The sequence below is a fragment of the Thermobia domestica genome, chromosome 14 (assembly GCF_964235325.1).
Source record: "Thermobia domestica chromosome 14, izTheDome1.hap1.1, whole genome shotgun sequence".
Classification (NCBI taxonomy): Eukaryota; Metazoa; Arthropoda; class Insecta; order Zygentoma; family Lepismatidae; genus Thermobia; species Thermobia domestica.
In genome coordinates this window covers 135,530,255-135,545,204 of record NC_137467.1, presented here as the reverse complement: position 1 = coordinate 135,545,204, position 14,950 = coordinate 135,530,255, and the positions used below count along the sequence as shown (strand labels likewise).

The 14,950-nt window shown below is 35.3% G+C and overlaps 2 protein-coding genes across 2 annotated transcripts in view; one reads left to right on the top strand and one right to left on the bottom strand.

Annotated features, from left to right (window-relative positions):
• The window catches only part of Dbp45A (putative ATP-dependent RNA helicase Dbp45A), a 134,977-nt gene that overhangs the window by 53,146 nt on the left and 66,881 nt on the right, over positions 1–14,950 (bottom strand). The window lies entirely within an intron of this gene.
• On the top strand, positions 7,480–11,956 carry LOC145670327 (uncharacterized). Its single transcript, XM_081738853.1, has 2 exons — positions 7,480–8,833; positions 11,712–11,956. Exons 1-2 carry the CDS (start codon positions 8,419–8,421, stop codon positions 11,876–11,878), a joined length of 582 nt encoding a protein of 193 aa, XP_081594979.1. The 5' UTR covers positions 7,480–8,418; the 3' UTR covers positions 11,879–11,956.

Below are 14,950 nucleotides of genomic sequence, written 5' to 3'. Positions count from 1 at the left end.
GTGTCTCCGCGCCAGTGAATTAAGTGAACAAACTAAGCAAGATGTGGAACGATTATCAGAGCGTGTGCAGCGTATAGAATTAGCAAATGAGCACCATGATACTGGAAGTAATATGTAACAAAGAAACACAGGTTCCGTGCACAGTGTGAAGCGCGAGAGGAAATCGAGCAGTGAGTCTCAAACGGCGTCTGATACAGAGGTGGAAAGTGACGTAATAAGAAGAACCGTGTCAAGAATCAAAACTGAAAGAGAAAGTCCGCGTATTAAGCGTGCAAGAAATAGCGAAGTGAAAGCAAGGCGTTGTTCATTGCGATTAGCAGACATTAAGCAACTCTCTACATTTTCAGGTGATATGATGAAGGAAAGTGCAAGTGCATTTTTAGAAAATTTTGGTAGAGAAATGTCGTTCGCTGGAGTGCCTCAAAGCGAGTATTTGACGATCATGCCACTGATTCTTAAAGATAGTGCACTTAAGTGGTACGATTTACACGGTAAGAAGTGTCAAACTTTTCAAGAATTTGTAATAGAGTTTCAGAATGCATTTGAGAGTCCCTTAGTGAAAGCTACGCGTCTGCGTAACTTGCGTTGTATCCCGTTTGATCCAAAACGTTATAGTAGTGTTGTTGATTTTGTGACAGAGCGTTTTAGTCAAATTCAAGCTCTGGAAGAGTATGAATATCCAACCATTACGTTGTCACACATCATCACTCTCCTGCCCAAGCGGTACCAATTAGCTATGATGGGTTCTATGCCTGATAATATAAATCAGTTCCTTGCGAGTGTGCAGTCCATTGAAGGATTGTCAGGAATTACTAATATGTACGATAATCAGCATAATAAGCAGAAACAGCAAGGTGGTACCGGTGTTAGCGTGAATAATGTGAAAGTGGAGCACGGTAGCGAAGTGAATAGTGATAATAGTGCGCGTCCGAATTTCAAACAGGGATGGAAAAGGAAATTTCATAGACGTGGACGGCGAGGTAATTTGAATAGAAATAATAATAACTCGAACGGTGGTAATCAGTCGCAAGGCAATGGCCGACAAAATACAAGTGCAAATGAAAATCGAAACGAAACGCAAGGTGCAAGGGCAAACGAAAATCAAAGTAGTGCGTCGACTTCCCAAGGTAGTCCGAATCAAAATAATAATTGGTTTCCAACATTTAATAGAGGTCCTGGTGTAAATAACGGTAACAATCAGCAACGTCAATATCCATACCAACAAAGTGGTTTTTACCCGCAGAGTTCTGTGCCTTTAAACTAGTAGCGCCCTCCCACTTGGTTACTGCAAAGGGGAGGGATTTCAGTAGTGTAAACCGGATTACTTTTCCACGTATGTGCAACGAGGAAGATTTACAAGCAGAAGATGATATAAGCAATGATAACGAAGAAGTGATCAAATGTGAATTAGGTCATAATACAATGAGAGTAAAAATTTTGTTAAACGATCAACCCAAAATCTGTCTGTTAGATAGTGGATCAGAACTATGCCTATTACGGTACAATATTTTTCGAGAAGTAACAAAGTGTGTAGCAAACGTGCATTTGCAAAAAGGAGAGCATATCGTTTTGTGCGATTTTCTAGGAAGAAAGAAAAAGAACGTGAAAGGAAAGGTTATTTTACCGGTACGAATTGAAAATGTGGAAGTGCCAGTTGAATTTCTTGTGTTACCAGAACTGCATGAAGATGTAATACTCGGTGCAAACTTTCTAGAGAAATTAAACAGTGTCATCGATTTTAAGCGAAGTAACTTGCGTGTTGAATTTCAAGGAATTAGTGGTGAAGTGCCTTTAATACAGAGAAATAGTGAAAATGTCATTGTAGCTAATGTAAGTGAAATTAAGTGCAAGGTAGCCCCTATTGTTGTGTTGGCCGAGATAAGGGACCTTAATGATTTTTATGCGAGAACGGTGAATGTATTCCGCAGTGGGTGCGCCGAGCCTTTAGAGAAAATTGAAGCTAGTGACTTAGTGGAGGACTTCCCACTGGATCTATATTTCACAGTAGATGAAATAAGGGATGCAGTTACACGCGCTACGCTGTTTAGTGAAAACGAGAAGGAAGAATTATTTCAGTTGTTAATGAAACATAGGAAAGTGTTCGCCCGTTTTCCTGGCCTGTGTAATAAATTTCAGTACCGATTAGAAGTGGATACAAATGAACCCATCATTGCTCGTCCTTACGATATCCCGCACAAATATAAGGAAGGAGTGCGTGAAGAGATCCGAAAATTGTTAAAGTGGGGTGTAATCCGACCTAGTCCGTCACGTCATCTGCTACCTTTGCATATAGTGTTGGAAAAGAGAAGAAAGTTGAACACTATTGGATCCCAACGAACGAAGACTAGTTTATTAGCGTACCCAAGGAAATCAAGAAGAAAGCAAACGAAGATTGCGTGGTGTAAGCGAAAGAAGAAAAGAAGACGCTGAATAGTGAAATTACCAAACATTTTCGTCGATATGTTTTGTGGTATATGCAACATGGTTATTTAGACGAGCGAAAGTTATTGAGTTTATTAGAGAAGTATTACTATTAGCACTTCGAAGAAGTCATTTTGAATTTAGAGATATGTTAGGAGTTATTAGAGTAATATACACGTTTATTAGAGTATTCCTTTTGTTGTTATTGAAACAACATTGAAGTTTTACCTTAAGACCTACGACCACATTTCGCCATGAATTTCATGTGCATCGTTTTCTTTTTGTCTTCTATAAAACTCTATAGGGTTTCCTTAGTATAATTTGTTTGTAACCACATCTCTGTGTGTCTTCGTGGTCGTACTTACAGTGGGTAGGTTTATATGGTTTTTGTGGGTTGGCTCTTCTTCATTTAGTCGTCAGACCATCCCTAAGATGGATACAGGTTGGCATCTGTAGACATCTGACATTGCCTCAATATAATTCTCCATCATTCGAGTTTATATTGGTTTATTTCTCTCTTCGTTATAGTATTCATGTGACAGTCATCATTAAGGTTATATCTATAGGCTTATTATATTATCTATATCTATATATTTTATTCAGCATCATGTCCTATACAGGTATATTTCAATATTAATTTATCTTGTACCATGTACTTATTCGATGGGGTTGCACGAAGGCGTTGAGGATTGAGACGTGCTTGTCGTGGTTGATACTCATGAAGGGGTTTGAAAAAGAAAAAAAAAAAAAAAAAAAAAAAGGAGAATGAAAGAAGAAATACTTACATTTCTTTTGTTAACCCATCCCAAGTCAACTTCCTTTTAACCATAATTATGTTATTTTAACATTATTATAATAATTACATGCAACATGTAAGGAACATACACTTGATATCCATACACGAAGAATACGACACAAGGCAGAACACACGTAGGTCCAATCAATAAGAACACACATTCTATTCACCTCCACTTAATACGAATGCAGCGGAAATAAGTGCAGCACATTTTAAGTCAAAAAAAAAAAAAAAAAAAAAAAAAAAAAGGTAGAAAGGAAGATGCAAATTATACGTTAATAAGTTTATACGCAATAAGTTACAGTATTCCATGCATCTTCATATTGGCGCCGAATTTTGGTAAATAGTCCTGTATAAAAAAAGGGGGGGGGGATTATAGCCTGCAGAGACCGTCTAGAACTTCCACCGATGGACCTAGCCCTATCCAATGGGAAGAGGATAGGAGCAAAAGATTTAATTGCCGAGTGTTTATTCAATGGGAAGAGAATGAACGAAGAGGCTGGCCTATGGACTGGACATTGTTCTGGAGCATGGTGTAGATTGTGAATAGTGGACAACATGGACAGTGTGACGTGTGCAGATAGTAAAAGTATAAACAGTGTGTTATAAATGAACAGTAAAGTGTTGTTATTCGAACTGGAAAATATATCTACATTTATTTCAATATTCATTTTTCTTTTTATGTTTAATTAATTGCAAAGGTGAAAGTGTTTCTAAAAGTTGAAATTAATTCATTGCTTGAAGTGTTTTCTTATTTTATTCATATTATTTGCAATATTTTAGTGTATGTGTTAAATATTCAATTTCTTTAAGTATTGAGTGAATTTACATTTGAACTAATAGGACTATAATAAATATATTTCTATGCATTTATTTATATATCACATATTTATGGACTGAAAAAACATTTTATATAATCGTGATTGCAGCAGTAAGTGAAGTGAAGTGTTTTGTGAACTCTAACTCAACCCATGTGTACGTCAAACTTTATACAGTGTGTCCTCGTCATACGCAGACAAACTATCAGTATTGCCAGGGTTCTTAGGATAAACGTCTCATCAGAACTTTACCTATCAGCTGTTCGGGTGCCATTTGTCATAAACTCATTTATTCATCATTTTGGCAATATGCAGTTCAAGCAGTTTAATTCTCTTTTTAATTTAAAAGGACTAGCATATGCTAGCAGACGACGTTTCTATGTGCGAGTGTGTGTGTGTTCATCACTCAGCGGCGTCGTGACCTTGATCAGCACTTCTTCAGCCAATCACAGCTCTGTCCACTCTTACGTCACTTAACGCGTGAAACCCACGCGAACAGCGAGAGCTGAAGAGATTTAGCGGGAGACAAACTACTTGGCGCCGAACATCCGAAGACAAGCGAAACCTTTTTTTTTTTTTTTTTTTTTTTTACTGCTGCGAAATTCTTTATGTAGACACGTTATTGTTATAATTGTATCCACGCATATAACATGAGAAAAGGAACATCAAAAATTAGTATTACCCTAATTACATAAGATGATGTAAGTATATTATAACCATTAAAATTTTTGAATCTATTTTTGAGTATTCGCTACGATTGTGCATGTCATTCCCTTACGCCTCACGGCATTTCGTTTGAGTGCATGGTGCAGAAATTATTTTCACTTATCGTTTGCGGAATTTATTATCTTTTGAAATATATGATGCTGAATCTTTTGCCTTTATAAAAAGTTGTACGTAGAATTTTTGGTAACACAGAAAGGTGTAAGGTAACACAGAAAGAAAAAAAAAAAAATTTGTAAGGAGGATTATTTTATCTTGTTTATCTATATATGTGATATATTTGTGTGAATTGTGTCGCTTAATGTTTGTATCCTGCAGGAGCTGTCCGTGGTCTTGGTCCTAATGTTTTTTGTGGTTATGTCCGAATGAATGAGGGAAGACGATCTTCCAACATTTACCCGAATTTGGATACAGATATGTACGCGGATCTGTCGCATCCTTGTAATAAAGCACGTCCTCAAGGTATAGAGGGATGGAGACTGTAAGTTGTAAAATTTTTGTATAAGCATGCAATGCATGGAATTTGTAATTATAATTAAGATCATGATTCTTCTCCTTAAACGCATATACTTTTGAAGAATGTAATTAAATTTATGGGCAGACGGATCTATATGTAACGTATATTAGCGTTTCTGTCGAAGAAATAAAAAAAAAATATATATTTCTGAAGGAATTATAATATTGTATATTGAATGTAAAGGTAGGAGTTAAGTAATACGGCTTCTACTCACTAGATGCCCTTCCACTTCAGTTATAAGTGCTAGTTACGAGGAGTTCCCTCGAATCTCAAGAGATGGCAGCACTTGTAGGCTGCAGCTGCTGGGTGGAAACGCTCGGTAACTCGGCCACTTGAAGATTGGAAAGGTGAGAGATGGGTGTTAATAGTATAATGGAATAACTTAAATTTAGTTTGACATGTTACAACATTAAAATTCCCTTTCGGATAACGAGGTTTAGTATTACGTAATGGTTGGCTTAATACTACATGAATGAAAGAGCTTTAATTAGTGTGTTTAAAGAATGTCTAAAAGAATAGTATATGTGTAGGAATTTCTTACAGTTTTGGTAAGTAGAGTGCTGTTTTGTACAACATTGAAGAATTGGACTTGAACTTGGTACTGTCCTGGGGAATGAAGTGAGGACGAATTATTTAACCTCTTTTGGCAGTGGAAGGAGATTTGAAATTTATTCGTCCTCTCATTATTTTCCAGAGCAGTGCATAGGATCCCCAATTCTTGGGTTTGGATCCCATTATATATTGGTTCGGATCGCGCATGCTGGGTTCGGATCCCAATAATCATATACTATGCCAAGGCTAAAACCTTTACAGGGAGAAATTTTTAAGTGGAATTTTCATAGATGAATAAACGAGTTAAGACGAGAGTGGACGTAGTACTAGTAATTCCTAACCTAACGGAGAAATATTGTAAGTTTTGGGAAAGAAAAAGCAAAAATTTAACACTTGGATCCGGTTTGTCAATGAGTACCGAAATGGAAGTTAATTTCAGTACATGGGAACAGTAAATGTGTATACGGGAAATATTGTATCTTTTTGGAATTTATAACACTTTTTGGGTAAATTAATGTTCAAGGAATTGGGTATTTTCGTGAATCTTTGGAAATTTAATGTTAATCTTTCGAATTATTATTTGTTGGAAAGTTTTTGAAGAAGTTGAAATATTTAAACGACTTTCTTCGGGGTTTGGACATTTATTGTTGTTGTTATATATAACATTATATTTTGTTTGTAATAAATTGTTCCAGTTGAATTTTGAGAGTTTACCTATATCTCCTAGTTTAAATAAGCTTGATTGCTACCAGAAAAAAAAAATATTTTTTCAGTGTTTTTACTCTGCAATGCCAAAACAAGAATCGGGGAACGTCTATCTCGACAAGTGTGCTTGTGATTGATTTGTATGCAGGTAAAGGAAGGAATTGTGTCTGGTTATTGGGCAAGGTTTCACTTTTACCTGTGGACAAGTTAATCGCGGGACCACGGTTGTATGTGTGAACATACAACGTTACAACTTTCCAATCTTCAAGTGATACTTGTTTTGGCCATATACTTGTTTAAATTAGAATGTAATGTTAGAAATAAAAGCGCAGAGTAATATACAGGAGATATATGGGAAGAAAAGAAATTTGTGTGAGGAGAAATTTTGAGAGTGCACCTAGCACAAGTTGGCACGAGTTGTTGCGCATTTATTTGTTGTTTGTAAAAGGAGAAGAATTTACGGATAATTTTGAATTCTGGCTACAGGAAAGATGGATAATAGGCAGAATTATGAGAATATTGATAATTTTGAACGTAGTAGTTCAAGTAGTGAAGAAGGATTTGTAGGTTATGTAGCTTTTGAAAATCCTTGTTTTCGAAATGTTGAGTCAAATTTTGATAGTAACTTTGTCGAACAAAATCGTGGGAGACCACGGATACGTTCTTCCTCTGTTCCAGGCTTAGATAGACGAAATGTATACAGACATAATATGCGTTCTGAGCATTTAAATTTTGATTTTAATAAATTAGCAACCGAAGGGGTGTATAAATTGTTATTGGCCGAGACTAATCAATTACCTTTGGTAGACGGTACAAATACAGAATTATCATTCCAACTCATTTTGAACTTGACAAAATTGTGCATAGTAAAGATTTACCGTGTGATGTAATTTTAATAGCTAGTTTAGCACGTACTAAAGGGGAATTTAATTACTTTTTACAGTCAATGATTGGTACAGGTTCAGTTTGGGGAGACATTTGTAGACAACTTGTCATTAAATTCATCTCACCTTTGGCTAGAACACAGTTTATGCGCTTAGAGTTTTACCGAGTTATGAGGGAAAATCAAACCTTGTATGAATTTGTGGAAGAGAAATTATCATTGATACATGTTTTGGATATGAATTTCGAAGAACCAGTTATTTGTAATTTAATTTGTAATATGGTTAGTCCAATGGTTCATAAATTTTTCAACTGTAGGGGGGTACCGATGACTTTTGAACAACTTGAGGACGCAGCTTTACATTTTGATAATATGTATAGATACAGTTCTGATTATTACAAACTGCGGAATGCTGTCGGACCAGTAATGGGTAGTGTGAATAAAAATCCCCATAAGGGAATAACGAATAAAACGACTATTTGTAATGTAATTAGTCAACCTGGTATAAATTGTAAACCGGTAGATTTGGTAGAAGGTAGATGTTTGGATGGAAATCTTAAACAAAATCAAAATGTAATAGTTTCTAGTAAAAATACACATACGTCATTAGGTAATGAACAATATCAAGGTAAAACAAGTGCTATTAGGAAAAATATTGTGACTAGTTCTTCGGGTTCAAACAAACATTTTCGGAAAAGGAACAGTGCTGTTAGTAGAAATTCGGAACATGGGTCATTGGTGAATAAATTTGGTTTCCAAACTGTAAATTCTTCACAATATAATAAAAAGAATCGAGATCTTGTGGTCGTGCCTGCATATATAAAAGGGAAATTAGTCAATACTATCCTAGATACGGGGAGTGAGTCCTGCTTTGTGAGTGAAACATTCTTTAGAAATCTGCAAAAAAAAGTGTAAAATCAGAGAGGTAGACGTTAGTTTACAAGTTGTAGGTCTTGGAGAACAACAAGTGACAGTTAAATCACGAGTTCGCTTATATTTTCGGATGGGTTTTCAACAGTTTTCTGAAAACTTTTATATAGTTCCATCTTCAGAGTTTGATCTCTTATTGGGAAATAGTTTCCATCGAAAATATCAAGCAGTGATAGATGTGTCAAACAGACTTTACAAAATTCAAGCTCGGAAGTTAATAATTCCTATAAATCCCCCATCTAACCTGCAACAGTCTACTCCTCGGACAAACTTTTTATCTTCTAGGGATAGCGTAGTACATCCCACTCCAGCATGCTTGAATGGGATTGAGGAGGCTGCTCGATTCCCTAGAACCATACAAAATCAGACATGCAGATCAGAACAGCAGGCGCTTGGAGAACAACAATTGGCAGCTGAATTGGAAACCTATGTGGATCATGAGGTGCTTCAGGTTACTGATTCCGGGCAGAATGCAGCACCTTCAGAAGGTAATTATAAAGTTTCTTCGGAAATTTTAGTTAAAGATCCTGAATTACAAAATTATGTAAATAATCTAGTAACTTCCTTTTCAGATGTTATTAATAATCGCTTAGGATGTGTGAAGGATTTCTATTATCAAATTGAATTGGTTGATAAAACTCCAGTTAAGTTACAACCATATAGTGTACCAAACTACAAACAAAAGGAATTAGATAAATTTATTCATGATTTGGTGAAAGAGGGGGTGGTAGAAGAGATTAATGCTTCTCCATTTTCCAGTCCGTGCTTTTTGGTCGAGAATAAAGACCACAGTAAGAGATTAGTTGTGGCTTATGGATCTGTGAATAAGAAAATAATTACACGTAATTTTCCGTCACCCAATCTTGAAAATGTTATCTCTAGCATATCAAATAACCATATATTTTCAAAAATTGACCTAAAGAAAAGTTTTTATCAGTGCTTGCTCACTGAGGATAGTAAACAGGTAACAGCTTTTGTAACTAAAAATAAGATGTATCAATTTCGACGTCTGCCAATGGGGTTATCAACTTCACCACATGTTTTGAGTTATTTGATGTCAAAAATATTAGACGGCTTAATTGGGGATAACTTAGAGATATTTTATGATGACGTGTTAATATTTACACCTGATTTGGAATCACATAAAAAACTGGTTGAGGAAGTTCTAAGTAGGTTCAGGGAAGCTAGATTAACTGTATCACCTTCCAAAACTCTTTTGTTTCAAACTAGAATAAAATATCTAGGGTTTCAATTCGAACGTGGGACGATGACCATAGATGAGGACCGACTCGAAACTATTAAAAATCTACCAAAGCCTAAGAATAGGAAGGGCTTGAATAGGGTGTGTGCATTTTTTCAATTCTTTTCTAAATTTGTACATAACTTTGCTGAACTCATTGCACCTTTACAGGAGATGCGTTCCGCAAAGGTTCCATTTAAATGGACTAGAGAGCACGATGATGCCTTTCAAAAACTTAAAAATGCGTTTTGTGACGAGGTAATCCTTAAGGTTCGGGATATGAACTCAAGTTTTGTTATTCATTGTGATTCTTCTTTGAAAAACTACAGTGCTATATTATCTCAGTATAATAAAGACGGCGAATTAATGCCGGTACACATGTTTCCAAAGGCCATACCACCATCAGATTGGAGCAAGAATGTATACGAGTTGGAGGCTAAGGCTTTATCTTTGGCTTTAGAACGTTTTGAATATTATTTGCATAATTTTTTTGTAGTTTACACTGATTCGAAGGCTTTATCTTGGTTATTACATAATCACAAACGGCAAAGGAAATACGGTACATTAATGGAAAAAATTTCCCAGTTTAAATTCAAAATTCTCCATATTAGGACGAGTTCTAACATAGCAGCAGATTTTCTATCACGAATAGGAAATCATGTAGAATTTTATACTAATGAACCTAATACAGCTGAGGTTATAAAAGATAATGGTAAAAAAGTCAACTTAAGTTTTATAAATTTTTGGAAATTGCCGTTGTTAAACGAACCTTTAAAAACACATCAGCAATCAGATAAAGATCTTCAGGAAATCATAGGTAAAATAAAAAAGAAAGAAAGTGTAGACTCATATATTTTAAGAGATGATATCTTGTTAAAGAAAACTAAGAGCCAGATTGGGGATGGTTATAGAGTAGTAGTTCCACAGAGTTTAGTTCCAACTATACTAGACTATTTCCATTCTCAATTGATAAGTGGTGCTCATAGAGGGGTAAGAAAGACAACTGCCGCCATAGCCAGACGTATGACATGGCCGAATATGTTTAAAGATATCAATGAATTTGTAAGATCATGCCCTAAATGCCAAAAGATACGCGATAGGAACACATTGCCTCAGGGGAATTATTATACGAGACAGGTTAAAGCTCCCAATAACACGTTTTTTATTGATATTGCCGGGAAATGGCCAAGTAGTCAGGGATATGAATATGTATTAGTTGTTGTTGATGCCTGTAGTAAATTTGTATTTCTTGAACCTTTAAGGAAACTTTCGAGTCAAGCTATATGTAAGAAATTGATGGATATATTTTTACGGACTGGGTTTGTCTCTAAGGTGGTTCATGATTGCGCGACATATTTCGTATCAGGGTATTTTACACATTTCCTGTATAGCCTAGGGATACAGGACATAAAAACCTCGCCGTATAACTCATCACCATTTCTGAGAGAACTATACGTAGTTTGAAAGGGATATTGAAGGCGTACATTGATAAGAATCAAAGAAATTGTCCAATTATTATCTAAAATTGCTTTCTCTATCAATGTGAGTCTTAATGAAACTACGGGTGTCTCTCCATGTGATATCTACTATGGAAGAACCATGTATAGCCCGCTTGATGTCAAGTGGCTAGTAGATCTGGGTATATTAGACGACGAAGTAGACAAGAATACGAAGTATGAAATCATAAAAAGGAATTTAGAGAACGCCTGGAAAAGATGTGAAAAAAAAACTACTCCAAGAGGCATTTGCCAGTTAACTTTAAAGTTGGTGATCAAGTTTTGACCAAAAGATTCATGAAAGCATCATTGGAGAAACATTTTAACCCTAAACTTGCTGAAATTTGGGAGGGTCCTTATTTTGTAGTTGGTCAACCGACTATGAATACCTTGTGGTTGGAGAAGGTGGACAACCTCCAGGTCAAAATTAAAAGACATGTTCAGCATTGTAAACGATATATTCTGCCAAGAAATGCGCAACCCGTGAACCAAGTTAGAGATCAGAAGGTTAAGGTGTAAGGTAACACAGAAAGAAAAAAAAATATTTGTAAGGAGGATTATTTTATCTTGTTTATCTATATATGTGATATATTTGTGTGAACTGTGTCGCTTAATTTTTGTATCCTGCAGGAGCTGTCCGTGGTCTTGGTCCTAATGTTTTTTGTGGTTATGTCCGAATGAATGAGGGAAGACGATCTTCCAACATTTACCCGAATTTGGATACAGATATGTACGCGGATCTGTCGCATCCTTGTAATAAAGCACGTCCTCAAGGTATAGAGGGATGGAGACTGTAAGTTGTAAAATTTTTGTATAAGCATGCAATGCATGGAATTTGTAATTATAATTAAGATCATGATTCTTCTCCTTAAACGCATATACTTTTGAAGAATGTAATTAAATTTATGGGCAGACGGATCTATATGTAACGTATATTAGCGTTTCCGTCGAAGAAATAAAAAAAAAATATATATTTCTGAAGGAATTATAATATTGTATATTGAATGTAAAGGTAGGAGTTAAGTAATACGGCTTCTACTCACTAGATGCCCTTCCACTTCAGTTATAAGTGCTAGTTACGAGGAGTTCCCTCGAATCTCAAGAGATGGCAGCACTTGTAGGCTGCAGCTGCTGGGTGGAAACGCTCGGTAACTCGGCCACTTGAAGATTGGAAAGGTGAGAGATGGGTGTTAATAGTATAATGGAATAACTTAAATTTAGTTTGACATGTTACAACATTAAAATTCCCTTTCGGATAACGAGGTTTAGTATTACGTAATGGTTGGCTTAATACTACATGAATGAAAGAGCTTTAATTAGTGTGTTTAAAGAATGTCTAAAAGAATAGTATATGTGTAGGAATTTCTTACAGTTTTGGTAAGTAGAGTGCTGTTTTGTACAACATTGAAGAATTGGACTTGAACTTGGTACTGTCCTGGGGAATGAAGTGAGGACGAATTATTTAACCTCTTTTGGCAGTGGAAGGAGATTTGAAATTTATTCGTCCTCTCATTATTTTCCAGAGCAGTGCATAGGATCCCCAATTCTTGGGTTTGGATCCCATTATATATTGGTTCGGATCGCGCATGCTGGGTTCGGATCCCAATAATCATATACTATGCCAAGGCTAAAACCTTTACAGGGAGAAATTTTTAAGTGGAATTTTCATAGATGAATAAACGAGTTAAGACGAGAGTGGACGTAGTACTAGTAATTCCTAACCTAACGGAGAAATATTGTAAGTTTTGGGAAAGAAAAAGCAAAAATTTAACACTTGGATCCGGTTTGTCAATGAGTACCGAAATGGAAGTTAATTTCAGTACATGGGAACAGTAAATGTGTATACGGGAAATATTGTATCTTTTTGGAATTTATAACACTTTTTGGGTAAATTAATGTTCAAGGAATTGGGTATTTTCGTGAATCTTTGGAAATTTAATGTTAATCTTTCGAATTATTATTTGTTGGAAAGTTTTTGAAGAAGTTGAAATATTTAAACGACTTTCTTCGGGGTTTGGACATTTATTGTTGTTGTTATATATAACATTATATTTTGTTTGTAATAAATTGTTCCAGTTGAATTTTGAGAGTTTACCTATATCTCCTAGTTTAAATAAGCTTGATTGCTACCAGAAAAAAAAAAATATTTTTTCAGTGTTTTTACTCTGCAATGCCAAAACAAGAATCGGGGAACGTCTATCTCGACAAGTGTGCTTGTGATTGATTTGTATGCAGGTAAAGGAAGGAATTGTGTCTGGTTATTGGGCAAGGTTTCACTTTTACCTGTGGACAAGTTAATCGCGGGACCACGGTTGTATGTGTGAACATACAACGTTACACTGTCATGATTTCATGTATTTTAATTTCTTTGTTTTGTTCTACTTTTTCTTGTAATATTCTATTGTATATATTTGTATATATGACCATTATGGCTTACGCTGTGGTCGTAATCATTCATAATAAATAAATAAATTAATTAATTATTATTATTATTATTAAGCAAAAGACTGTTAAATGTAATGCTTGTATTTAAATAGATATTTTTTGTTTGTTTGTGGTAGTTCAGCTAGTGGTAGGCAATTACGTATCTCTGAAAATGAACAGAGACAAGATGACCAGTTATCTTGTTGTAAGGGTTCTTCTATGGACATTGAAATGATATCAAAATTACTTAAATTTAGTGTAAACAAGATCAAGAGTGAACTTTTACATGAACTTCTTGAACTTAAAAATGAAATTATAAAGTTGAGGAAAGAAAACTCTTTGTTGAGAGGTCTGTTAATTGGAGAACAAGTGTGTACCCGTAAGATTTCAACTTCTAACCAGGACTTAGAACAAGACTTTACACCGACTCCTAACATCAATGATCAAAATCATTTCCCAAATTTAACAGATAATAGTGAAACTGGAAAAGATGAGCGGATATCTTCTTATAAGTTAACACCTTCACTCTGGTCTCAAATAATATCTAAAAATAACAAACCATTTCAAGCTCGGAAAGTTAAGAACTTGCCGATTTCAAATTCTCGGAGAGAACCAAGGATACTCACAGCTGGCTGTGGCTCAGGTAATTAAAACCAGGTATTTAAATCAAGAAAAAAAGCACTGTTTGTAACGAGATTTAACTCGTTAGTTACTAGTGAAGAAGTTGAAGGAATTGTTAAGAAACTCAATGTGAAAGAAGTGGTTTGCACCAGATTGAAAACCAAACATAATTCTTACTCTTCCTTTCATATAGAAGTGAATGAATCAGATTTCTCCCGAATCAACGATCCTAAAGTGTGGCCTACAGGTATTCTCATAGGACCTTTCTATGCTAAAACTGCGAATCATGGCGAAGTTACCAATCATAATTCTCCTACAAGGCATGACGAATGTAAATCTTAAAATTTGGTATCAAAATGTTCGTGGACTAAGAACTAAAAGTAGTGATTTTTTTTCTTCAATCTCTGACTGTGAATATGATATAATCGCGGTAACAGAAACATGGTTATCCGATATTCATAGAGACTACGATTATTTCCCAGATACTTATATATGTTTTAGAGCCGACAGATTATATTAAGAAGAGTCATGTCAGAGAGGTGGTGGATCTCTGATAGCAATAAGGAAAAACTTTATGGTGAATCGCAGGCTTGATATTTTGAATTTATAAGTGAATGTGTGTGGACTGAACTAAAATGTAATTCTGCAAAGAATTTCTTAATATCGTGTGTTTATCTTCAACCAACCTTTTCCCCTGTGAGCTTTGAAAATTACCTGAACCATATTTCTAGTAGGTTCATAAAGAAATCCAAGGGTTTCTCTGGGCCAATATTTTGTTGAATACAGATATTGATCTTGTTGCCCAAAATATTAATGATGTTATA